The sequence below is a fragment of the Pocillopora verrucosa genome, chromosome 11 (assembly GCF_036669915.1).
Source record: "Pocillopora verrucosa isolate sample1 chromosome 11, ASM3666991v2, whole genome shotgun sequence".
In the NCBI taxonomy this organism is placed as follows: domain Eukaryota; kingdom Metazoa; phylum Cnidaria; class Anthozoa; order Scleractinia; family Pocilloporidae; genus Pocillopora; species Pocillopora verrucosa.
In genome coordinates, this window is record NC_089322.1 from 12574936 (window position 1) to 12600583 (window position 25648).

The 25648-nt window shown below is 37.3% G+C and overlaps 4 protein-coding genes and 1 pseudogene across 4 annotated transcripts; 4 read left to right on the forward strand and 1 right to left on the reverse strand.

The window, feature by feature from the left end:
• Positions 1-768: 768 nt before the first annotated feature.
• Positions 769-15839, reverse strand: LOC131795831 (myosin heavy chain, clone 203-like). Its single transcript, XM_059113437.2, has 12 exons — positions 15818-15839; positions 15306-15467; positions 10308-10444; positions 9079-9178; positions 7829-7921; positions 6336-6590; positions 5588-5773; positions 4461-4666; positions 3848-3950; positions 2351-2529; positions 1945-2170; positions 769-1524 (listed from the first exon to the last, which is right to left on the reverse strand). The coding sequence occupies exons 1-12, from the start codon at positions 15822-15824 to the stop codon at positions 1457-1459; spliced, it is 1722 nt and encodes a 573-aa protein (XP_058969420.2). The 5' UTR covers positions 15825-15839; the 3' UTR covers positions 769-1456.
• On the forward strand, positions 10844-13680 carry LOC136284438 (uncharacterized; annotated as a pseudogene).
• Positions 15840-16864: 1025 nt separating the features above from the next.
• Positions 16865-19466, forward strand: LOC131795841 (uncharacterized). The gene has a single exon (XM_059113445.2). The coding sequence runs from the start codon at positions 16937-16939 to the stop codon at positions 18113-18115; it is 1179 nt and encodes a 392-aa protein (XP_058969428.2). The 5' UTR covers positions 16865-16936; the 3' UTR covers positions 18116-19466.
• A 591-nt stretch (positions 19467-20057) lies between these two features.
• Positions 20058-21126, forward strand: LOC136284270 (uncharacterized). Its single transcript, XM_066174216.1, has one exon. It carries the CDS (start codon positions 20271-20273, stop codon positions 20964-20966), a length of 696 nt encoding a protein of 231 aa, XP_066030313.1. The 5' UTR covers positions 20058-20270; the 3' UTR covers positions 20967-21126.
• A 1333-nt stretch (positions 21127-22459) lies between these two features.
• On the forward strand, positions 22460-25644 carry LOC136284314 (uncharacterized). Its single transcript, XM_066174457.1, has one exon. It carries the CDS (start codon positions 22526-22528, stop codon positions 23552-23554), a length of 1029 nt encoding a protein of 342 aa, XP_066030554.1. The 5' UTR covers positions 22460-22525; the 3' UTR covers positions 23555-25644.
• The last annotated feature ends 4 nt before the right edge of the window (positions 25645-25648 follow it).

Consider the following 25648-nt stretch of genomic DNA (forward strand, 5'->3'; position numbering starts at 1 on the left):
TGATTAGGAATTAGGTATGTATTTCTCTTTGATCGAATAACTACATACTAAAGCTTGAATTTTATTGATATACGGTTTGTGGTTGTCTCTATCTCAGCTAACCCGTTCCATGAGGAAACACCTACCCCGCCTCTAACTCAACAACAACTAAACTGGTTAGGGTTTATGTTGGGCTAGGGGAGGGGAAGGTGTACAGTTCCCTCGCTTCCGTTTTACCTTAGGGGGGAGGGTACGGTTACACGTGGGCTAAGAAATTGACATTACTCTAAACGTTGTTTATAACATAGGAAATGTTCCAAACCTTGCTTGCCTACTGTGGCTCCTGGTTTTAATGTTGAGATTGGAAAGCTAACGGTTTTGAGAAATAGGACCTCCAAAAGGGGATTGAATTGAAATGAAAAGGAGATAGACAGAACAGCGCGCTTTGGAACCACGATAACACGACTGAAATCACGAAAACTCCAAATGAACCTGACGAGCATATGAATGTGATTCTTGTAGTGCTTAATTTACAATACAAAATTCTAATTGTGCCCAGTTTTTCAAAGGATGGATAACGCTATCCAACAGATAAATGACTATCCTCCATTGGATAAGTGTTCAAAAAAATATATTGCGCTATCCGCTGGATAGAGATTTTTCCAGAGGAAAGCGTTATCCAACGCTTCGAATAACGTTCGATCCAACGGGGCCAGCAGACCTTTTCCGTTTTGGGGAAGCGAAGATCAGAATTTGTAAAACGCTATCGCGAAAAAAATTAACTTAGAATTCGAAGGGAACCAAACGTTTTATTCTGAAACTCAAAATCTTTAAGGAAAGTATATCGTATATCGAAATTTACTACGCTAAATCTGGATTTACTTTTTATCATCAAATAAATTCCAGACTCGTTCTTTACAGAGCTCTTCATAGCATATATGTTGAAGAACAATTTTTGAAAACTGGTATTATCACCCCAACGATAACATAAAACCCTAACAGTCTGCCAGCAAAACTATTATTACAGTTTTTGCGCAATTATTGTAAAAAGCACTTTCCCATTCACCTGATTTTAAACTTAAGCCTGAGTGAAACTGCTGTAAACATATTGTTTATCTGCTATGACAGACTGCAAGCAGTGACAGATAGTCTCTGCAAGAGTTTTAAATGAGCTTAATTTATCCCCAGAAGCTACCCAGAACCTAGCCACTTCAAAACTACCAAAAAGCTTATGTTAAAGACCTGAATATTTGGCTTTTCCGTGACTGGAACAGCGAAAGCCCATATCGTCTTCACTTTATAATAACAAATTCTGCTTAAACAACAATAAACTTTTTCCAGAAACAAGTAAGGATTTAACTTTAAAAAGCACACATTTGGCGATACGATCATTTTGAGACGTAGCTTAACAGTTATGGTACTGAATGTGAAAAGTAATATATGTACAAGCGTTCAACATCACAGTGGCGGGCCCCAATCAGTCTTCCAAAGAGGAAAAGTCCTCTCCTTCCCACAGAGCATTCACTTCCCGCTGCACTCGGCGATCTGATAAAGAAAAATTCATAAAATTAACGTGATGGCTGCATCTCACACAGTCTGAACAGATTTACGGTCGTAAAAACGTTAGTTTTAGTTGTAAGGCAAGAATAAACTAGTTTGTGTTGAAATGACTGAGGTTGTATCGAAACGACTTTCTACGTGTTTCAAGTTGATCATGTTGATGTGGCGAATCGACCGGACTTCATCTGAACTAGACTGTCAGTTCCACAGTGTGAAAATTAAGATTCTTAAAGGTAAAACTATACATCCTTTAGAAAGATAAAGTTAGTTTTCATGAGGTAATGAAAAGTCATTCAGGCATCTTAACGTATTCTTTAGTTTTAGGTACGGATTTGCAAGATCACTTTGGTCCATAACTCTCAGCTAGTCTGAAAATTCGCTTGTCATTTTGTCTTTTTTACTCACATATCTCATCAAATGCCTCCACGATTTCTCCAAGTGCTTCCAGCCGTTCATCTAAGTCTTGCATCTCTTTGGTGTAGATGTCAAATTTTTGATTCTTTTCGGCTCTGGCTTGTTTGCTCTCGGAATAAGACTCCTCATATTTCTTCAACTTCTCGACGATTTCATCAACGACAACTTTCAAGGCAATCTTAGCCTTAGCTTTCCTTTCTGCTTTCAGAGATGTGATCTGAAATAAAAGAAAAGACATTGAAAGAAAGAACTCCGTGTAGTCAAGAATTGTTACTTACGAAGCTCATTCAATCGTTATTAAAAGCCTTAAAATACTGCTCTTGTTGCCCCACTGAAAATTATGTTCTACACGTGTAGCTAAAGGGTAGTTTTAAGTAGAAATGAAAGTCTAACCCACCGTATCTTTGAGGAATTTAATGTTCTTATCGCAATCTTCAATGTGTTGTTGGCATTCAACAGCAGCTGCTGCCGTCGCATCTCGCAGTCGTCTGTGAGCCATAATGTCCAGTTTGTGCAGCTCACGCTCTTCTTTCTTTTTGCTTTCCACAGAAGCATCCATTAATTTACTGGATCCATCTAACGAAAAAAAAAGGGAACAGAAAGATCTCGTGACTTGTCTCAGTAAAGTTCTGCTGCTGTAAGCCAAAATTCTGTTTCTGTTTCCTTTTCGTCTCGTCTTTAAAAGAAAATCTAGCCTTAGTTGATTCAAACAATAGATAAGAGCAGTTTTCAATGGGTATCGATCGTGATTCTGGATTGCTTTGGTTTTGCTTTACTTCGCTCTGTGATTGGTCCAAAAAACTCGCACCACAATCTCAACCAATCAAATGGAAAACAAAAACCAATCTCAGCTTGGTCACTCGCGTTTTCCCGCTCGTCAAGCAGGTTGCCCCTTTTACTTTGAGTTCCCATTGGTTAATGATGATGTTTAACCTTTGTTTCTGATTAGTTGTTGTGATTACCTTAGTTTTGGTTTTTTGACAGTCAATTGAAACTACTCTCACTCCAAGATAAATTCGTTTGATACAAAGAGGTTTAGAGCAGTTTTCAATCAAGTCTCCGAGTACCATAATCAGAGTAATCACAACGGCAAATCAGAACAAAGGTTAATATCATCACAAGCCAATGAGGGCTCAAGAAAAACAGGCGAACTACCAAAAGCGCGGGAAAACGTTGGTGACTAAGTCACCATTTGTTATAGCAGGTAATTTAGTGTTAACAACTGAGTTGAAAACGTAAATTAGCCACCGTAAAGGGTAAAAAAGCTGACGTTTCGAGCGTAAGCCCTTCGTCAGAGCGATTGAACGAAGGGCTAACGCTCGAAACGTCAATTTTTTTACCCTTTATGGTGGCTAATTTACGTTTTCAACTCAGTTGTTAACACTAAATTACCTGCTATACTCTCCCACCGACGCAGCACCACAGTTTCTTCAGAAACTTACCCCCTTTACACGATTTGTTATAGTTTGGCATTTGATTGGTTGGTAGAGTGGCCCAATTTTCCCGACCAATCAAAAAACGAAGTAAGGCAAAACCAAAACGGGATTACTTGGGACCCTCAAATGGGAACTGCTCTATCAAGTTATTTCTAGGATAATTAGTAAGTTGTCTGATTGCTTAGGTTTAGGGTTTGGTTAGGCAACAATAATATCAAATAATTAACTGATTTTTTTTCATAATAATCAATTAAGTTCAGAAGTAGGGTTTAGCGTTAATACTGTTCTTAATGGTGTGAGCAGCTTTGTACCAATATTGACTCGGTAGGAAAAAAGTAGAAATTATTCCATGGTAAATTCACGACACAAAACAAACTAACCGCAGCACATGATGCTTCCTGTATCATGGAATTACTTTGAATCATAATCATTCAGATTGGGAGCTTCTGTACTCATACCTCTAAATTCTTCCATAACATGGAGAGCAGCCTGACACCTGTCTTGTAACTCTTGTATTTGCTGACGCCACTTCTCCAACTCTTTTTCGGCTCCCATTGCTGTCTGAGTGACGAAGAAAATAATTATTAGCAATCTACTGTGAGAATTAACAATCGTCAAGCGATACACAGGTCTTAGAAAACACTGTGAAGTTGATTACTCTTTCAACCACTTAATTGCCCTACATATCCTTGGAAAACAGGTTGTTCCGAAATAGGAAGACATGTTGAAGTTAATTAATCTCCCAACCACGTATATACCTATATCTTTTTTTCTAAGTTCAAAGATAGATATGTTTACATTTGGCAAGTATAACATATAAGAAGTTGTAAGCTTAGCAAATATGCCACTTAACCCTTTACACCCTAACACCAGTACACAAACTCTCCATACTGTTCTCTTTACTTTTCCTTTGGTGCCAACAAGGAGAATTTGCTTAACAATCAGTATCTTCTTTAGTTAGTGATCATTTACTTTATTCTTCTTTCTTCAATATGTGATTCAGGGGTGTTATTGTTGGGAGAAAATAGTTGCTAGTCACTCTTAGGGATTGAAGGGTTAATGTTAACTTACTGAGTCTGCTCTCTTCTGGGTATTGTTTTCCTTCTCTCTTTCTTCCTCCAACTTTTGCTCATTTTCCTTGAGAGCATTCAACCGTTTCTGCAGTTCTTCCTGTTCTTTTCTATTCTGCTGTAATTTTTGGCACAAGTTCTGGTCTCTCTGTGTGTACTTTTTGAGGGCAATCTCAGCAGACTCACGTAGGGTGTCGAGGCTTTCAGCTTTAATTTTCAAAAGAAAGTAATGTTACATTTGTTTTTTGTAATTTTGGCTGGATTACGATATTAATCATCCGTTAAGAAAACAAGTTAAGCAACTTATTTATCAACTAAATGATCAATTATTAGCTGTAATGAATGATTGAATCAATGAATGAATAATTGACTGACTGACTGACTGGCTTACTCACTGACTGACTGACTGGCTTACTCACTGACTGACTGACTGGCTTACTCACTGACTGACTGACTGGCTTACTCACTGACTGACTGACTGGCTTACTCACTGACTGACTGACTGGCTTACTCACTGACTGACTGACTGGCTTACTCACTGACTGACTGACTGGCTTACTCACTGACTGACTGACTGGCTTACTCACTGACTGACTCACTCACTAACTGATTGATAAGCTGACTTACTGACTGACTGGCTGATTGGCTAACTGGCTGATAGGCAGAATTACCAACTGACTGACTGGCTGTCTGACTCACTGAATTATTTGCTCTGATGAAGGGCTAATTCTCTAAATGTCAGCTTTGAAACTCTTGACAGTGGTCAATTTACATTATCAACTCAGTTCATAAAAGCAAAATGACTTTTTGCCTGACTGACCAAATTTGCTGTCTGAGTGAATGACTTACTATCTGACTGATTGAATGGCTGACTAAGTGGCTGAAAAATGGCTGACTAAGTGGCTGGCTGACTTATTGACTGACTGACTAAATACCTGGTTGGCTTCTTGGCCATCTGACTGACTGATTGACTGACAGTCTGACCTGCAGACAGACTAGCAGGCTGGTTTGCTGAATGGTAGCAAATATGTATGGATCACTGATTGAAGGATTCCCAAATCAGAGTGCTTTGGGAATGAAAAGTTTACAATAATGGTTGATTGCTTGAAAGATTTGCTAATGATGTACCTATCTTAGCCACATCAGCTTCACAGTTGTCACTCATTAATTTCAGCTCCTCAATTTCTCTGTTAATTTCTTGTTCAAGTTCTTCACTTTTATTGAGAAACTTTTGCAAAGTCTGTGCCTCCTCTGTCTTCTTCTGTCTCTCTAGTACTTTTTTGACATCTTCCTTTCCTTTTGTCATGGCTTGTTCTGCAATACAACAGGTGCTGCATTTAGAGTTAAAGTATATTTAATATAATGCTTATAATGCAAGTACTATCAACTGTGTGAAACATGTAATGTAATGGTATACAAACAGGTTGTGAAGTAATTGTCTACAATTCTCTATTCTTCTTAGTCATGATGATGCTGATCTATAAATAGAATATTAAATACTGAACCAGAAATTTGTTCTAGACCATTCTAGACATTAAGCTTGAGTGGTTCTTACTGGGTAAGTAATCAATAAAGCTGTTTTGTAGACCAAAAGTGGCTAGTACAAAAGTTGATAAAAGAACAAGTGTATTCCTTTATCAACTCACCAGACAAGTTCAAATTTCATAAATTATTAACTTGCCAATAAAGAGATGCATGCTTTTGGTTTATGCATTACTTTATGCAGGTTAATGACCCCAAAAAACAATTTGGTAGTGGTGATCAATTCTTAATATATCCATGAAAATAATAATAATACAATAATAATCATAATGATAAAACTGTAGAGGATTCCTCCAAAATGGTTCTAGATTTAATGATTTATTTTTTCATTTACCAAGTAAAGTAACTCCTTCCTCTCTCTTGTCAACAGCTCTGTCCATCTCTGTCTTTTTAAGGAGATCATATCTCTCCCTTTCACATCTTTTGAAGTCTGCCAAGGCCTCCACAGTATCATCTGAAAGCTCAAACTTATCTGCCACTCCATGACAGGCCTCCAGAAGAACAGCAAAACAGGATCCCAGCAATTCTGTTACTGCATTCAGGGAAGTTGAATTCTTTGCAGCATAATCAATGGCACCCAAAAGTTTTTCTTTGTAACAAAACCAAACAGCCATTTGAGAAAAGGAAATGCAGAAATACCACAAGTTGCAATCTTATGAGTACACTCCTTTATGGAGAAAAGTTTCAAATTTACTAAACTTGATTTTCTCTAGTTTCAGTGAGAAGAAAGCCTAGAGATGGATGTGGTTAATATTTCAGATTATCTGGGAAACTTGTGCCCTTGGTACTTGACAGGACCCCTGGCACTGGTTGCCCACATAATCACAGTAATCTACCTGCTGTTAAAAACATTTGGACTAATTCCACCTAAATCACATTTTTGTGTATGCTATCAATAACACTGTTTCTATTAGACAGTTCTGTTTCTAATCACAACAGTTACAATTTCCTCAAATGTGAATGGTGCATTAGCTACTTTATTTTTCGTTATTCTGTAAAGTTATAATTGGACAGTTAGCTGTAATCAGACGCCTGTAATTGGATAGCAGAAGCAGCCAATCATACTACATCCACTCTGCTAAATCCACCAATCACAATTACCATAGCAACATTAACTTATCCTAAAAAAATTTACTGGGGAATTTCTGTAATGGAGGGATTTTTTTTACTTTAGACATTTTCTCTACCGGACATGTTTGTCCTAAATGTACCGGTATTTGTTTTTCTGGTTATGATTAATTGGTAACAGGACTTTGTGTCATCCAATTCAGTCTGTAATCATACTTGTGATTGACAAATCAGACTCCTGCTTTGTGGTCGTCTGATTTTGTTAATCACTCATTATGATAACAGACCGAATTGGACTCCACTCGGTCCTATTACCTTTATAAATTTTAAAGAATAACTTGAAATGGCTTCCAAAAGTTGGAGAAAGATCTTTGAGGATAATCCAGAAGGTTTTCTCCAAAGACTCATTTGAGATTGCCTAGGGAGGACTGGCTATCATGAAATGAAATTGTGTTTTTATGATGCATTAGAAGTCATCTGATGCAAAGATGATTGGTGCAAAATGAATCTTGGCACTAAAATACAATGATTCCTTTTTGCAATATGTTATAGAAATGTAAAAGGTTTCACTGATAAAGATTTGAACTTCTTTGTGCACAACACTGTACAATAAAGTGAATTGTAGAGGAATGTAGGAATAACATAACACAATTACAGTTGAGATAATTTGAAATCAAATGACTTCTTAAGAATCTTAATCAGAAATCAATATACCGTTAATTACTGAGCACATCTTTTCTCTTATTCAATCATACATACCATTGACCTCTTTTACAATATGATGGAAATCAGCAAACTCTGGATTTGCAAGAATTTCAGTAAGTGTTGTCATGTGTCCCTTGATCTGTTCATCTTTGAGAAAATAACAAAAAAATTTTTCTTTTGTCATATGCTCTGCCTCAGGAAGTTTTGAGCTTCAAGGGAAACAAAATTGGCTGTTTCTGGAGGGGTCTGCAGTCATTAAGTGATTTGTTAAATATTAGCTCAATAAAGACACTAGATGATGGAAAGTGACTGAAAACAAGGCAAAAATTTTTACTAAATCATGGGTAAGTGTATGAGATTGTAAAATGCTTCGATGCAAAAATTCAGAGCCCCCTTTAATCACCCTCTTTTCACATGTTGGTCAACATTGTTGGCATCTTAAACATTGCACTGTTTCTCTCTCTGGTCATAGATTCTGCAATGCTACTTGCCCAGAGACGTTTAAGGAGAAACAGTTTTATTACATGTTATGTGATCCAAAATAACTGAGGAAGGAGCATGCACTTTTAGGGAAAAATTCCAGCTATTCAATGAACATACATTGCTGACCATGTCTGAGATCAAGATGGCTGAATGATGGCCGGTCAGTTTTGGGTTTTTATGGACTATAAGATGAAGTCAAGGTTAGGAAAAAGTGCTAAAAAATAAAGAATAGCAAGGCATATTTATTCAAGCTTCTTGACTAAATCAGCTAGCTTGGTTGTAAAGGATTTATAATTAAGGAAAAAGATTGCACCTTGGAATTGCCAAACAAATTCATGAATCTTGAGGTGATTTTGTATGTATTGACTGTTTCAGGATGTGTTTGTGACTTCATTGTTGCCTAAACTGCCAGAAAAGTCTCTTTTCTTAAGTTGGGTTTCCCATAAGTTACAAAACATTTAACTCAAATGCATAAATACAAGCAAGGTGAAAAATCCATTCTGTGTTGTGATTGGTTACCCAAGTGGCTATAAATGAACAATTACTGGGGTTACCAAACACAACACAGCATTTGCTTTGTTTTGCTTCCATGCTGAGCTTAACTATATGATGAAATACAATCTGGAACTCTCTCCCTCTGAAAAATGACCAGTCCTAAAATCTAGAAAGGATCTCTTCTCACCCAAAACAAATATATGACGATGCATCAAAATGAATGATGATTAAATAATTTAAAAAATATAATAATAACAACAATATTAATAACAAAAATGAGCATCCTACATTTTTAGAATCAATACAAATACATTGATCAAATTTACCAATTTTTGGACGTGACTGCACTTTGTTCCTACTGGCGTCAAGGCCCTCTTGATTACTAAAGTACAAACGCCCCTTGGTGTTTTTAGGGAGCACTTGTGCCTGTTAATAAAAGAAAAGTGATTTGTAACCCTATTATACTTTTAACATTTTGGGATTATAAATATTTTTTAATTACACGATCTTGTACAACTATTTAAAAATTTGGAAATTAAGGTGGCTCATAGCCCTTTTTTTTTTTTTTAAATTTATTCTTTTGATGAAGTCATCATTCCACCTTGGCTCATTTTTTCCTTGAAGAATGATATTAGCAAATGCTAAATTACTGCTAGATGAGTAGTGATAATTTTATTTTGATAGAAATGATTACCATAAGAATAGGGCTGCCTGTTCTAAATGGGTGCAAATATAACATGTTACTCAGTCTACCATATGTGAATTTTGATGAACATAGTAATGAGTTGATAAAGATGGTCTGAAAGTATTTTGGAACTTTTAACTGAGATTTAAGAAGGAAAATTCTGAAAGTAAAACATAGAAGTGTAGAGAGACCAAAACAGGTAGAAAAAAATTCAGCTCTGTTTCTAGACTGTGTTTCATTTTGAATGTGGCGATAGCTGATTCTGATTCGATACTTGCTCTAATTTTTCAGTTGTTGACCAAAAATTAGGTACAAAGAGATTATATAAATCTAAGCCAACACTAAAATGAATCACAAATGTTCAAAAATAATACTCAGAGTAGAAGCATCAGATATTGTTGATAAACTAGCCATAGTTAACTCCAGTAAAAAAATTACAACTATTTATTAGATCATAACAAATGAACAGAGATTCCAACCCTCCCGATTTGATCGGGAGTCTCCCGATTTGATGTCTTGCCTCCTGCTCTCCCGATTTTTACCAAATTCTCCCGATTTATCATAAAATTCTGAAAACTAGGGGAAAATTGCTAATCTTTAGAATTTTTGGCGATCTGTCACAGTGAAACACTCATATTATACTTACTTTCTTCGCGAAGAGCATTATGGTATGTTATAACTCAGGCCGGAATGATGTCAAAATTCAGGAAATGGCACTCGAGAGAACCTAGATTTGCAAAACTTCCCGGGGGCATGCCCCCTGACCCCCCTAGAAGCTTGCGCCTTTGGCACTAATAATTACTCCCTATTTTCCATCACATGGGGTTGGAATCTCTGAATGAAAGCGAGAAACAAAACAGTAAATTCTACCTCTACAATGTCAGTTCTCTCTGATTCAGTTTCCTGGCTGCTGGCATTTGTTTCCAGAGAGCTATTGACCAGTTCAATACTCTCATCACCATTTGCGGCATCATAAAACACCATCTGGCTTTCGATAGTACAGTTCACTAAAATATGACAATTATATCACCAAGATGGTAAAAATAAAGTAGAGTCACTCCATTCTGTTTTTTTTTTTCATTAATCTTATCAGTATTTATTTTTAAATATATTTTAATATAAAATTTAAATATATTTTAAAGAGTTCAAGTAAAATAAATATAAGTATTAGAAGACGTAAAAGCCATAGGGACAATCTGTGAAATAGTAAATAACCATAGATGTGAATTCAGTTGAACATTATACCTTCAGAAGGAGAAATTGGTTCTGCCATCATACCAAACATGTCAAAAGTTATACCGTAATGATATACAGTAGTTTGAGTCACATGACTTATAACTTGACACCCCCCACCACCCCCCCCCCCCCCCTAATTACTGTTAAAATTTGTGTTTAAACCAAAACACATGGCTGGTAATCAGGTACTTGGCGACGAGGATTAACTCTAAATTCGTACCGGAATGGCAACCTACGGAAAGATAGTTGAATCCAAAGAATCGGAGGAGTCGTGGGCCCAATATATCGAGCGTTTAGAACAATATTTCCGAGGGAACGACATCGAAGATGCGGGGAAAAAAGCGAGCGAGTCTACTTCAGCCAGCGAGACCCGCGGAGACAACCATTTTTAAAAAGATCGTCGAAACTCTAGAAAAGCACCATTTACCCAGACCAAGAGAGATGGTCACAGCCGTTATCGCAAAGTAGACGAAGGAGTGGCGACGTATGTGGCAGCATCGTGTAAGCTCTCGGGACATTGTAATTACGGCGAAACTCTGTTAGAAATGCTTCGAGATCGTTTAGTCTGTAGTGTAAATAACGAAAAAATTCAGCAGCGATTGCTAGCCGAGCTGGATTTGACTCTCAAGAAGGCCGAAGAGATTGCCTTGGCGATAGAATTGGCTTCTGTTATGGGAAAATTCACTGATTTTTCCGTGTGTTTGTTTGGAAGATATTTACGCATAAACTTTTCATGTTTTACCATTTCCGATTTATTCAAGTTCTTTTGCTCTAGTTAAAAAAAAAAATAGGAAAGCCGCGGTAGTTTTGAATTACCAACTATGACAATTTGCTTGTTACTTTGCCTTCATCATACACCTGTATGTCAGTACTTTGATGACCATTACTGTTGAAATTGCGTGTAAATAAAAGTGTTACTGCTCTTCCTGGAAATATACATATAAGTGCTGATGATCTTTGTGGAAAATTGAACATGATCATAGGTATACTTCACAAGGAGTTTGGCCTGCCCAATTCATTGCTCGATAACTGGCAGCCTAAGTCACTGCTCACTGGTATCAATCGATCTAAAGGGTTAACAAAAAGTCAGAAACAGCCCATCTCGCCCTGTATGTTCTTAAGGCTCCATGATTGGCCTAACTTGGAAAGTAGCTCCAAGGCCTCCTTTTAGGCTATTTGTTTTAAACCAGGTATTAAAAAAAACCAAATTCCTCTTTTTAGCAATAAATGAGTCTCCATTTTTCTGCTAAATTCACCTGCCTTTACCATTTTTTTTAACAGAGTTCCTGGCCATGTCTGCATCAAAGTGAAAAGGTACTAAATGGAATATTCAACTTCATTGAATCTACTTATCAAAATGTCAGTTATGTTCAAACATCAATCATTACAGGCTTACTGATTACACCATGGCTTATGACCCATCATCAATTTCTAATAACAATTTAATTTGTGTTCCTTTTTTACAGTAGTCACTATATAACTTTCATTTATATTTTCTTACACCTTAAGCTTAAGAATAATAATTTCTATATTTTACTCTCCATATATTTTATATGCCTCCTTTTTATACAGTGTAATGCGCAAGTGAGCATCTTCTTAAGGAACCTTGTGTAATGTAAATTTCACAAATTATTTGTTTTTTAAAACAAACATAATCAGGTTACAGTTGAAGAGAATACAATTTTGAAAAGTATATTACACAAATTCCCCAAAGAAATGAGTATACCATTTTTAAATTTAATTTAATAAACTTGAAAGCCTTGGATAGTCTATACTCTATCTCTCTCTCTCTCACTCCAGTGGTTGTAATCCAGTATAATTAAGACACTATACTCATCAATATTTTTTCCTCCTAATTTAAATACTGATCCTGGTAATATTCATAAACTGTCACCAAGAAAGAAGGTAAAATCAGCAAATGAATATTTCACTTTTCACCTCTAAAGATCAAGTTCTCGATTTGCCAAAGTAGATGGCGTTGATCTTAAAAATCATCAACAACCACTCAACTATTGTCAAGGCTAATTCAGGTGATATTCTCTTTGAAAGCACAAAACCATCAACTGACTCACCAAGCAACTCCAACCTGCCAAAGGGTAATGCTATTGAAATCTCACTCAGTCAGCTCAACTTGTGAACCACAAATCAAAGATTGAATGGTAAAGGAACAATCACTATGGGAGATACTTAAACCAAAAGAAGTAACAAAGAGAAATGGAAAGCCAGGCCTTGTTAAAGAGAACTGTGTCACTGACGACCAAACTGGTCATACAATAATCCACTTGTAGGATGACATGATTGAAAAATGCAAAAGCTCAAGCAGTTATTACATCACAGATCTAAGCGTAAAGAACTACAATGGGCACACACATCTTGGTTCAACAAGTGACACAACAATCAAAGAAATCGACATGTATGTTGACAACCCTCAAGGACCACAGCTGGTTACCAATATACAGAAGTTCATCTTTACAGATAAAGTGAGTGTTTTTGTGACCTGCTAGATCCACAGTTGTAAAAAGAAAATGCCATATACAATTGGATCTCCTGTCTTCACATATGCCCAAGTAATGTGGCACATGCCAGAAAGTCAAAGGGGTGAAAAAGGGTGCTACCGCTTGAGTATGTGTTCAAATTTAAGCGAAACAAGTATGGCTTACAGCCTTTACTGATGTGATGGAGTATTAATTTACTAGTTAAAGTACACTTATCAATTAATGACATTTCCCAATAAATCAAAGTAGCGGCTCTACTGACAATGGAAAAAATAACATTTGGTATTGATTCTGTGTGAAACTTCAGCTTGGAAGTTAAAGAAAATGATGAATTAATTATTTGGATTAGCAGACACTATTGGGTTGACTCATGTTCTGTTGCATTAACATCCTTTAGATATTCAAAGCAAAAGGAAATTGTTATGGTTGATAATAAAAAAAAATTATATATTGACAATGGAAAATATAACATTAGTTTTGGATTTCAAGTAAAACTTAATCATGGAAGTTAAAAAATACGATGCCTGAACTGTTTTATTGACTTCTGCACAGTTAATTGACATACAAAGCAAAAGGAAATTGTTATTTCATTGTGAAATACATGTTAGTTTGAAAGTCAAGTAATAGAACTACGTGACAAGTTGTAATTCTCCATGTAAAATTCTTGTTTCTTTCTTGGGATCCAATGAAAACAACCCTGGTTCATTCACTGTTTTGAATGTACAAATTATTTTTATTTCTTTGGGTTATTGGTAAGCAAGATTATTTAGCATAACATGCCAAGTTCAAGTTTTGTTAAAATAAAAATGTTGTCATATTATGTTTGATCTTTTTAATGATTGATACTCTAAATAACCCTACAGACACTACAAAAAAGCTCATTTAATTGCTATAAGTTAGAGCTTTGATGTCCCAGTATCTTTTAGTCCACAGCCTTTAATTCATGAGTTTTTCAACTGATTTCCAGTACAAACTGCGCAGTCTCGTTTCTCAATGGTTATGAAGACATACGAAGGAATGTTTGCCTGCCAGTATAAAAATTCAGGGACAAACCTACCTTTCCCTTCATTATTGACCCCAAGTATCTTTGCCAAACAAAAACGAAAAGAAGAGCCTCGACCCTCTCCCAACCGACATTTTAGCCCATCGAATCTCGAACGTAAAGAACTTAATGGCGGATTCAGAAAACTCATGTATTCTATTACCGGTGTAACGTATAATGTCACAATTACCCCGAGATTGTCTTAGAAAGATCAGTTTGTCTTGATCGCGGATTGTAAGAACTTAAACTAACTAACTTGACTTAAAGTATCTTTTTATTTCTGTACGTCTGAAGTTTACGTTACTTTGCAAATTAAAACAAAGTAAAGATGGTGCACAGTATACTTCTAAAAATTGCATAAAATTTTGTTGTAAACAAAGCAAATGAATTACGATCTGTCTGGATTCGTCTTTCCAGAAGGGAATATTTTCCACAAATGGTTTTCATTATGTTACAATCCAAGGGGAAGGTCTTGTTTGCACACATATGATCAAATCGATGTTTCATTCAGGGACTGAAGCACACTGCACATAGACTGTTTGCTTTTTAGGTTTACCGATTAGTGCTAAACCATGAACATTGACGAAATACGAAGAAGCGTGTTAAGATAATTTCGATTCATGGCGTGACTTTTCTAGACGTCTTTCAATTAAATTCACGATATTAAATGATCGATGAAAGTTGAAAGTGAACGGAGATAATTCAAAGAGTTAGAAAAAAGATAACTGGTCGGCGCGCTTGACGGTTTGACTGTTTGTCGCTCAAGTGAATGACACGAAGTTGTTTGAAACACGCATCGTAAAAAGAGACGCTCGCTTGGTTAAGCGATCGATTTTATCAAACTTTGGTGACTTTAGAGACGATGCTTTGCAAAATTTTCAAGTTGTGGTTGCAAAGCTCAGGATTTGAGAAGTGAGCTCGATTCAGTAAAATCATTTCCTGCGAAAACACAACCGCTTTAACCCTCACATCTTGCCTCTATCCCGGAAGTAAAAAACACTAAATTTTCATGCATTTTAAGTTTATAGAAAGACGTAAATTGTAATCAAAGTAAAGGTCATAGCTATAAGAAACGAAGGAATCATTTCAACTTACTTTTGCTTCGTCTTCCTTTCTGCTTCTTGGTCTTAAAATGTCGGCAATGGTAAACAGCAGTCTCTATTTGTAATATGACTACAGCAAATTTCGGGGAAGCCCCTCGAACTCCCCTTGCCCAATGCTGTTGTTGTGAGAAATAAAAACCATCTTTAACAGCACCTGTGAATTGATCGATAAAAACTGGCTCTCAGGGAAAAAAACCACAGTTTATTAACACAAAGTTATTCAATTGATTTTATCTTGTATCCTTAAAAGTATTTTGTGACTATCTCCAACGTTATTGCTCACATAATTTAATATGGATGAAGGTGCAAACTAAATTCTCATAACTTGATTCTTCGAAATCCAAATTTAGGAGTGACAACACAGTTCGCAACTGAACTTTAACCAGCCAGTGAATGAACGGGTAAATAATAAGTTTGACTTCGTTTTCTTAATTTCCTTACTCCCATATCGTTTTTTAACAGACGCTAACAATTATTGAACAACTAAGAATATTGTCGCCCTACCACCCATATGTTCGCGTGACGACGCAAACAAACCAACTTGCTCTTGGTTACGTGATAAACTTTGCAGCGCACATTTTTCTTTTAAATTCTGAAGTTATTTGCAACGTGTTTTCTTTATGCGAAGATGAAAGCATGTGTTTCCAATATTATGATGGAGCATGACGAAGAATACTTAGTTTTTTGGCAACATCAGCAGCTTCCGAAGAGTAAGGAGAAGCGGCTGATTCTAGCAATATTTTATCTTGGGGGTAGGGGAGGGGGTGAGTGCAGAGGTGGGTAAGGAGGCCTAAACGACCTAAATAGAACTTGCATGCAAGATCGACCTGAGTTAGGGACTCAGTTTTCATCGGATTGTTTTGGAAGTCATAAAAAGTTATCTTGATTGTGTAGTTGTTAGTGTTCGTCATGCGTGAAACTCAAAATTTTAAATTTTGTTCGTAATGTTATTAACATGTACCTGTCAAACATATTTTGTTTTCAATTAATTTTTTCATTGGCCACTAAACATTCCAAGCTCTCACGCATTATAAATTTTCTACTCCCGCCGCATTAAGGAAACTTCTGCAATATATATATTTTTTTCACGCTAAAAGTCACAATCCCTTCGACGTTTGGGTTTTAAGGGGCTAGGTGCTCCTCTCGATCCCTAGTCGACTTGATACGCCCTAAAAAGTCAGTGATGTTAAGTTTAACAAATCATTTTTACTATGCACCCACTAACAATAACTGTCTTCACAGTTATGAAGCCATGAAGGAAAATCATGGGGTTAGGAATTATAAGGCATACATATCAGATATATTCTCAATGCATGAAAGAGATAAGATTGGAGCATAACAAAGCTGAGCAAGAACATATCTATCTGAAATAAATAACCTTCGCAACAAGCTATCTGTATTGAAACTTGGTAAATTTTAAAAACGGGGAAGGAGAGAGATTAATTTTGAGATCGGGCTAGAATCACTTGTACCAAAGGGGGCTTGGAAGTGGCGGCCTGCATACAGTTACCTTCCCCTGTACTCCCACCCCATCCCCCTCAGTACAGGGCCAATCAGCCTTGTTATGACGGAAAGCGATGAATTGCACATCCTACATCAGTTCTAAGAAGGAAGTGAAAGAAAATGGCAGTTTCGGAGGTTTGTGGCGATACGAGTATCAACTCAAGTTTCATGGGTGAAGTGATGTCTTCATACAATTCACATGAGGATAGAAACAATCTTTTGGATGAGGTCGATCGAAGCCCTCGCTCACCGAATGCGATAAGACCATGCTTCTACATATTACAGATCTTGGGCATGTGGAAACCTAAAAACGGCAAGTTTGAATTTTTATGGCAAGTTTATCGGGTGTTTGTGTATATCGTCTGGTCAGGATGTCTCGCATCTATTATGTGTTTGGATTTTGTTCACTATGGCTTTAATACGAAAAGGATTCATTTCAGGGAAGTCACGAATAGCGCTTGTACTTGCATCGATTTCCTGTGCCCTTTCGTGTTCACTCTGTATTATTTCAACCGCGGTCAGTTTGTAGAGTTGGTCTTCAAAGTACAGAATGTTTCTCATGGGTGGAAGCAGAAGTTACGCCGTATTTCTCTCTGGTATACTCTAATGTCTGTTATTCTCTGGGTGCTCTGTGCCACATTTTTCATGGTTCACTGGTTTCCGTTCTTCTCTGAGTGGTGGCACTACGCAGTTTACATATCCGCGGTTGTTTACATCGCAGGCTGGTGGGCAACATGGCTCAGTATCTACGGATTTGTTTGCCATGTCCATAGTCTACAAATTGATACCGTTATAGAACATATGAGGATGAGAGAACGCCGGCCAATTTCCATTTTACGAGAACACTTTGAGCTTCAGCAATCAATAGAGAAAACGCAGAAAGATTTCACTGTCATCATTTCTATGGCTGTAGCATATCATATATTGGATTTGCTAGTTTTTAGTTTTGCGTATTTTAATTCAGCCTTTGGTAGCGACTACCCTATCTGGCAATATGTCGGTACTGTACTTTTCGATTTGCTTAGTATTATTTTCAAGCTCTACCCTCCGGCTCTTGTGGCAGCAGCATCACATCGCATAGTTGTAGAGGCTTCAAAAGGATGCAGGAGAAGCCTCCACTCGGCAGACCTACCTACAGAAGATATACAGTTATTCCAGTACATGGCGCTGTGCGAGCCAGACATGGGTCTCAAAATTCTTGGAATTCGTATCACTGTAGAATTAACAGTGAAGATTCTTATGACAATTGTCACTGCTGGTGTATCATTTATAGCTTTTGTTATACCTCGGCTCAAGTAGATGAATTATTCCATGCTGTTTTTTTTCTACAGTAGACTCATTCAGCAAGTAAAAATGTATTAGTTTTCTGTGAACAGCCATAATGTTGGATACCTTAACGCCGAAGGAGAGGTAGATGGACTCATTCCGAAAGCGCAGTTTTTCAGCCAAGCCAAAATAAATTAACTTTTTACCCCTTTTAAACTCGTGAATTGCGCGCATGCGCAAGAGCGAGTTGTAAATACGATGAGGGGAATGGCACTCGCTCGCTCGATTGGTCATTTCCCGTAAACTTTTTTTCGATTTTAGTTTCAACAAGCGGCGCCAGCGACTGGCAGGCATGTAAGGATTCACACAGAAATAACAGAACAACCTTCGTTTTTCATATAATTGTAATTTACAATCCTTGAACTTGAAAACAATCCGAAGATTCATTGAAAATATCACTTACTGCGAAGCGCTCGGAGTTTACAGATGTTCAAAAGCTTTTTCTATTACGGCGTGAGATTGAGGACAAAATCGATCATTACGTTTCGTGTCGTGTGTTTTTCCTGTTGATAAAGAGGGAATCGTTAATGTTTTCATTAAGAAAGTATTGCCTTGATTTTCTAATATTTACAATGAGAGACAGTAAATTTACTTCCAACCTTTTCTTTTGAACCAGAAACAGAAATGATAATCGTTTAAAACACATGACATCATCCACCCTTGTCAAATGCAATAACATGATCATTTCAATTGTAATGCCTTCTCATCCCAACGTTACTTAGTTTCTTTGCTACATTAGCGAACACTGAACTACTGCTCGTACTCCACTGAGATATGACAATCAACCACAAAATTCCCTGAACCAGATAACATTAATCCAAAAAATCATGTGTCAATTCACGAGTTTGCTCACAGAGCGCTTTGATTTTTTTCAACATTAAAAATTGTGATAATTTCTTCTGCGAAAACAAAATTAAAGATTGTTATTAAATTTTATAAATGATGTACATTTCAGCATTCCAAAGATCTGATTTTTTCGAACTTCCGTGATGTCTTCACATTAAAGAATCGATCTCTGCGCAGTCTTCTCAGAGATTCAAAAGCACGGTTGATCAAATTTAAAACTCAACACCTTGCCGAAGCCTGTTAGATGTCATTTTCACATTGACACATTTATTTTCATTTACTTTCAGCAGCTACTTGTTTTTGCCCACAAAGGTTGCTCAGGGTTTATGCTTGGCCTTCTTAAAGAATTTATGGTAAAACGCGAGACTAAGTATAGTTAAACAAGTAATAAAGAAAATCCACTCTGAATTTTACACATACACTGTAGTTGTCCCAAATTTTCTTTCTCGGTTTTTAGGTAATCCAGGTAAAGAGGAGGTTTCGGAAACACCATAATCCGAGAGACTTTAACGATAATAGGAAGAAAAGGTAATAAGTATTTTTTCATGCGTATTATTATAATAATAAAGGCATTTATTTATGCATGATAAAATTACAGCGTAGCTGATATGGTCGTGTCTAGTCTGACAAGAAAAGAAAATTACAGTTGTAATTAAAACAACAAATATATGATAAAGATTCTACCAACATTAAAATACAGTAGCAATTAAAAATACTAATATATGATTAAGATTCTACCTACTTAAGGTACAAACAAATTAAAATGTGTCAATGTTTAACGTCCTTTAGTTCCACAGATGGATATCCGGTATTTCTTTCAATCAAGAGCATCAATCTGACGCTGTTTCTTTACTATTTTACGTTCAGCTCTTGAGTACAGCTCCAAGGCTTGGACATCAGTCTAGTACACCCTGGGACTGTCATTTTCCAACGTGAGTTCAGATACCTTAAACAGGATCGTTAGGTTTGCTTCCTAGGCTGGCTCTTCTACATGGTTTACTGTCTCTATGCTAACTTGGCCAATTTATCATTGTGCAAATCTACTACAGAGCTGTAGCATGTTGTTGATTCGCCCAAAGGGTCTGTGGTGTTAAGTTTAACGAATCGTTTTTACTATGCACCCACTAACAATAGAGACCTTACGCAACAGGACGGCAGAATGAGGACGGCGACCGTGGACCGCGCGAGTACTGGTCCGAGCACGCGAGGGTTGACGTTGCCGTCCTGAACGTAAACAAACCTTACGCAATACAACGCGACATGCACAGGCCCCGAAGGAAAAATGGCCACCTTCAGGGAGGCAAGAGAGGCTCTTTTGCTTGCTAATGCCTTGGATTTGATCGCCGATGAAGAAATGCTGTTACTCTACGACGTTAACACTTCAAAGAATCTTGACATTCCTTACTGGAAGTACGAAAAATTCAATCTGGACTCTCTTTCCGACGACGAATGCAAAAGCGAATTCCGTTTCTTAAAACATGATATCTACAATCTGCTCGACGTTCTGGATCTTCCTGACAAAATTACCTGCCCAAATCGTTTTTATGTTTACAGTGATGAAGCGCTATGTTTGCTTCTGCGTCGTTTTGCCTTTCCATGCAGGTACGAAGACCTTGTTCCCCGATTTGGAAGGCCTGTACCGCAATTATGTATGGTGGTGTCTGAGATGATGGATATTCTTTATGCCCGCTTCGGACAGTTGTTTTCTGGTATTAATCAGCCATGGCTATCACAAGCAAATCTAGTTGATTTTGCAGAAGCTATCTACAATAAAGGAGCCGCCCTTGACAACTGTTGGGGATTTATAGACGGAACTGTACGACCAGTTGCTAGGCCTGGCGAAAACCAAAGAATATTGTACAATGGCCACAAGAGAGTGCATGCGATAAAGTTTCAAAGTGTAGTTGCACCAAATGGTCTGATCGTAAACCTTTTTGGACCTGTGGAAGGATGCAGACACGACAGCGGAACAGAGTAGTTTTCATAATTAATCAAGTTGTAAATTACTGCACAACAGTAAAGAAACAAACTTAGACATAAAGAAAATGGGCGAACACTGAGTATGCTGTCCTATTTCCGGACTTCTTTTACAATCATATACACAGTTATATCATACCTTGAAACGGCACTAATACCATCTAAAATTTTATCTACCTTTATTACATGAAATTTTAATTAATGCCGCCTCGAAAGTGTCGCTAAATTAAAGTGAGTACACTGTGAAATTTTGCCATCTGTATGTCTATGGGATAAAATGTTGCCATCTGCAAAAGTTGAATGATTTTTTTTATATATATTTAAATCAAGTTATGACATTTATAATTTTATCAAATACATTTTCGCATCAAATAAGCTTAAATATTTTGAATTCGCAAAAGTTTCAGTTCGTGAAATCGCTAAACTAAGTGACTTATGTTCCAAAATTTTACGAAAAATCGCTAAATTAAAGTGTCGCTAAATGGGAAATTTTCAAAATCGCTAAATTAACATGTCGCTAACATTTCATGCAATAAGGTATACGATTTAAAATTTAATCTATATCTATCTTTATTATAAATTTTGTAAGTTACTTTCACTGCAACAAGGGCCGTGAATTTTTATCGCATAAAGACGGCTCCGGCTCTTAGTTTTTATCCGTAATTACGATGAGAGTTAGTCAAGAAGTTGTCACTTTACTAAACTGCCAACAGAGAAAACCTTAAATGCTTACAATCCTTACTAATTCATTTCTACTTGTGCCCAAAAAATAACAAATTATTGCTCATTAGGCGAAAACAGCGACATGTAAACACACCATTTTGCGTAACAAGTTCGCTTCATTTGCCGTTTGTAAAAAGACCTATCACCAGACACAGAGGCTCATAATTAAAGAAATAATATGTTTCTATGCTATAACCGAAGAAAAAGACAGTTTAGATTAAAATAAGGGGATAAAAATACTCACGTTCTCCTCACAACCTCAGTCGCCTTGTTTTCACGTCGTGAACGTCAAGAGGACGGCAGTCTCAAACCGGAAGTTGCGTCAAATGGCTCACGAATCAGGTTGTCACGCGCGTCACACGATCAATTTTGCTGTCCTCTCCCTTCTGCCGTCCTGTTGCGTAAGGTCTCTAATAACTGTCTTCACAGTTGTGAAGCCATGTACAAAAATTATAGGGTTAGGAATTATAAGGCATACATATCAGTTATATCCTCAACGCATGAAAGAGATAAGATTGGAGCATAACAAAGCTGAGCAAGAAAATAACCTCCGCAACAAGTTATCTGTATTGAAACTTGGTAAATTTTAAAAACGGGGAAGGACAGTGATTAATTTTGAGATCGGACTAGAATCACTAGTACCACCGGGGGCTTGGAAGTGGCGGCTTAAATACAGTCACCCTCCTCTGTACTCCCACCTCATTCCTCTACCGGGCCAACCAGCCTTGCGTGACGGAAAGGGATGAATTACACATCCTGGATCAGTTCCAAGAAGGGAGTGAAAGAAAATGGCAGTTTTCGAAGATTTTTGGGGATACGAGCATCAACTCGAGTTTCATGAGAGAAATGATGTCTTCATACAATTCACATGAGGACAGAAACCATCTCTTGGATGCGGTCGATCGAAGCCCTCGCTCACCGAATGCGATAAGACCATGCTTCTACATATTGCAGATCTTGGGCATGTGGAAACCTAAAAACGGCAAGTTTGAATTTTTATGGCAAGTTTATCGGGTGTTTGTGTATATCGTCTGGTCAGGATGTCTTGCAGCTATTATGTGTTTGGATTTTGTTCACTATGGCTTTGATACGAAAAAGATTCATTTCAGGGAAGTGACAAATAGCGCTTGTACTTGCATCGATTTCCTGTGCCCTTTCGTGTTCACCCTGTATTATTTCAACCGCGGTCAGTTTGTAGAGTTGGTCTTCAAAGTACAGAATGTTTCCCATGGGTGGAAGCAGAAGTTACGCCGTATTTCTTACATACCCGCGGTTGTTTACATCACAGGCTGGTGGGCAACATGGCTCAGTATCTATGGATTTATTTGTCACGTCCATAGTCTACAAATTAATACTGTTAAAGAAAAAATTAGGATGAGAGAACGCCGGCCAATTTCTATTTTACGAGAACACTTTGAGCTTCAGCAATCAATAGAGAAAACACAGAAAGATTTCAATGTCATCATTTCTATGGCTGTAGCATATCATATATTGGATTTGCTAGTTTTTAGTTTTGCGTATTTTAATTCAGCCTTTGGTAGCGACTACCCTATCTGGCAATATGTCGGTACTGTACTTTTCGATTTGCTTAGTATTATTTTCAAGCTCTACCCTCCGGCTCTTGTGGCAGCAGCATCACATCGCATAGTTGTAAAGGCTTCAAAAGGATGCAGGAGAAGCCCCCACTTAGCAGACCTACCTACAGAAGATATACAGTTATTCCAGTACACGGCACTGTGCGAGCCAGACATGAGTCTCAAAATTCTTGGAATTCGTATCACTGTAGAATTAACAGTGAAGATTCTTATGACAATTGTCACTGTTGGTGTATCATTTATAGCTTTTGTTATACCTCGGCTCAAGTAGATGAATTATTTTGCGCTGTTTTTTTTCTACAGGAGACTCATTCGGCAAGTAAAAATGTATTAGTTTCCTGTGTGCAGCTATAAGGTTGGACACCTTAACGCCCCAGGAGAGGTAGATTGACTTATTCCGAAAGCGCAGTTTTTCAGCCAAGTCAGAATAAATTAACTTTTTACCCTTTTTTTTCCAACATAAAAACTTGTGATAATTTCCTCTGCGGAAAAAAATTAAAGATTGTCATTCCAAAGATCTGATTGTTTCGAACTTCCGTGATATCTTTACATTAAAGAATCGATCTCTGCGCAGTCTTCTTGGAGATTTAAAAGCACAGTTTGATCAAATTTAAAACTCAACACCTTGCCGAAGCCTGTTAGATGTCGTTTCCGGCTCGACCGTAAAGGAGAGACCATTCATTTGCAAGACACCTTGACACATTTATTTTCCTTTACATTCAGCAGCTACTTGTTTTTGCCTACAAGGTTACTCAGGGTTTATGCCTGGCCTTCTTAAAGAATTTATGGTAAAACGCGAGATTAGGTATTGTTGGCAACCGTCTGTCTCGGAAGACAATGGAAATCTGCACCTAAGAAGTAAAATCACGTCAAGCTGCACCGCCGGCTGTGGCTGTGAAGCCCAATGCGGGAGCCGCAGACCCGCTGGCATTTGCGCAGGTTAAGTCATTTGTGGGGGTTGGTGGAATTGGGGCAGACTGGAGCCTCTGTCGCCTGCGAGTCCTCTTCACCTCCCACTGGCTCTCCCTCTTCAACTCGGCTTGTTTGACGCCGGCCTTGACAGTCGATCGCCAGAGTGTACGGTCGGCTTTATAGTTATGAAAAAAATATGTGTTTATAGATTTCAAAACCTAAGACAGATATGGTTGAGAAGTTTATCCAATAAACGAGCGCTATACTCTGGAACAGGCTTAGCATTGAAATTAGAATGAACAGCTCGTTGGACAATTTTATATGAGTAATAAAGAAAATCTTCTCTGAATTTTACACATTTTGACTTGTTTGTATTTAAAGTAGGCTGAATCTTAATCATATATTAGTAATTTTTATTGCTACTGTAATTTAATGTTGGTAGAATCTTTATCATATATTTGTTGTTTTAATTACAACTGTAATTTTCTTTTCTTTTCAGACTAGACACGACCATATCAGCTACGCTGTAATTTTATCATGCATAAATAAATGCCTTTATTATTATAATAATACGCATGAAAAAAATTCTTATTACCTATTCTTCCTATTATTGTTAAAGTCTCTCGGATTATGATGTTTCCGAAACCTCCTCTCTACCTGGATTACCTAAAAACTGAGAAAGAAAATTTGGGACAACTACAGCATCATGAACCAACGCACGTAAAACAAAAAGAAAAATACACTTTCATAAATTTGTACTCTTCTCCCAACCATCTCCCCCCTCCCCTTCAAAACGAATAAAACGAATAATCGGCTAAAATGACGCACAAAAAGGCCGTCTTCGTTTCTTTACTTTTCACGAACGCAAATGGATGGTGCGAGGTCGCCTTTATCGTTTACTTTATCGCCAATGCATTTGGCTCACAGTAAGAGTCCACCCTCCAAGATTACCTCGAAGCCTTTGTCAGGTTTCGATATAACAATGCAAAAGAGTGTACCATTTTGACTTCTCATATACCAGTGGTTTTAGACTCTTAGAGTGCAATCAGTATAATGTTAGTTTAGTTTAAGGTCCTTCATATCGTTTGGCAAGACTTAAAATGAACCATGTGTTTCGTTCCGTTATACTTGATAGAGGTCTCGATAGCATTCTTCAATATTGCCCTCTCCTAAAGCTAAATTTCCAGCTATCTTTCTCGACTAATATTAGTAGTTATTGCGAAGAATAAAAATTAAAGCATTTCATTAACATTTATTTAAAAACATCAAGAAATCTAGGTTGCAACTTTGGAAATTTAGGTAGCAACTTTTTGGATTTTAGGCACCTTTTAAACATTTTTTGGCGCTCCAGTGAGCAACTTTCCAGCATTTTACGAGCACAGTCGGGACAGGCCTTCTCCCAGAGCCCATGTTGAAAATAGCTGAAACCCAAGGAATGTCCTCAGGATTCTTT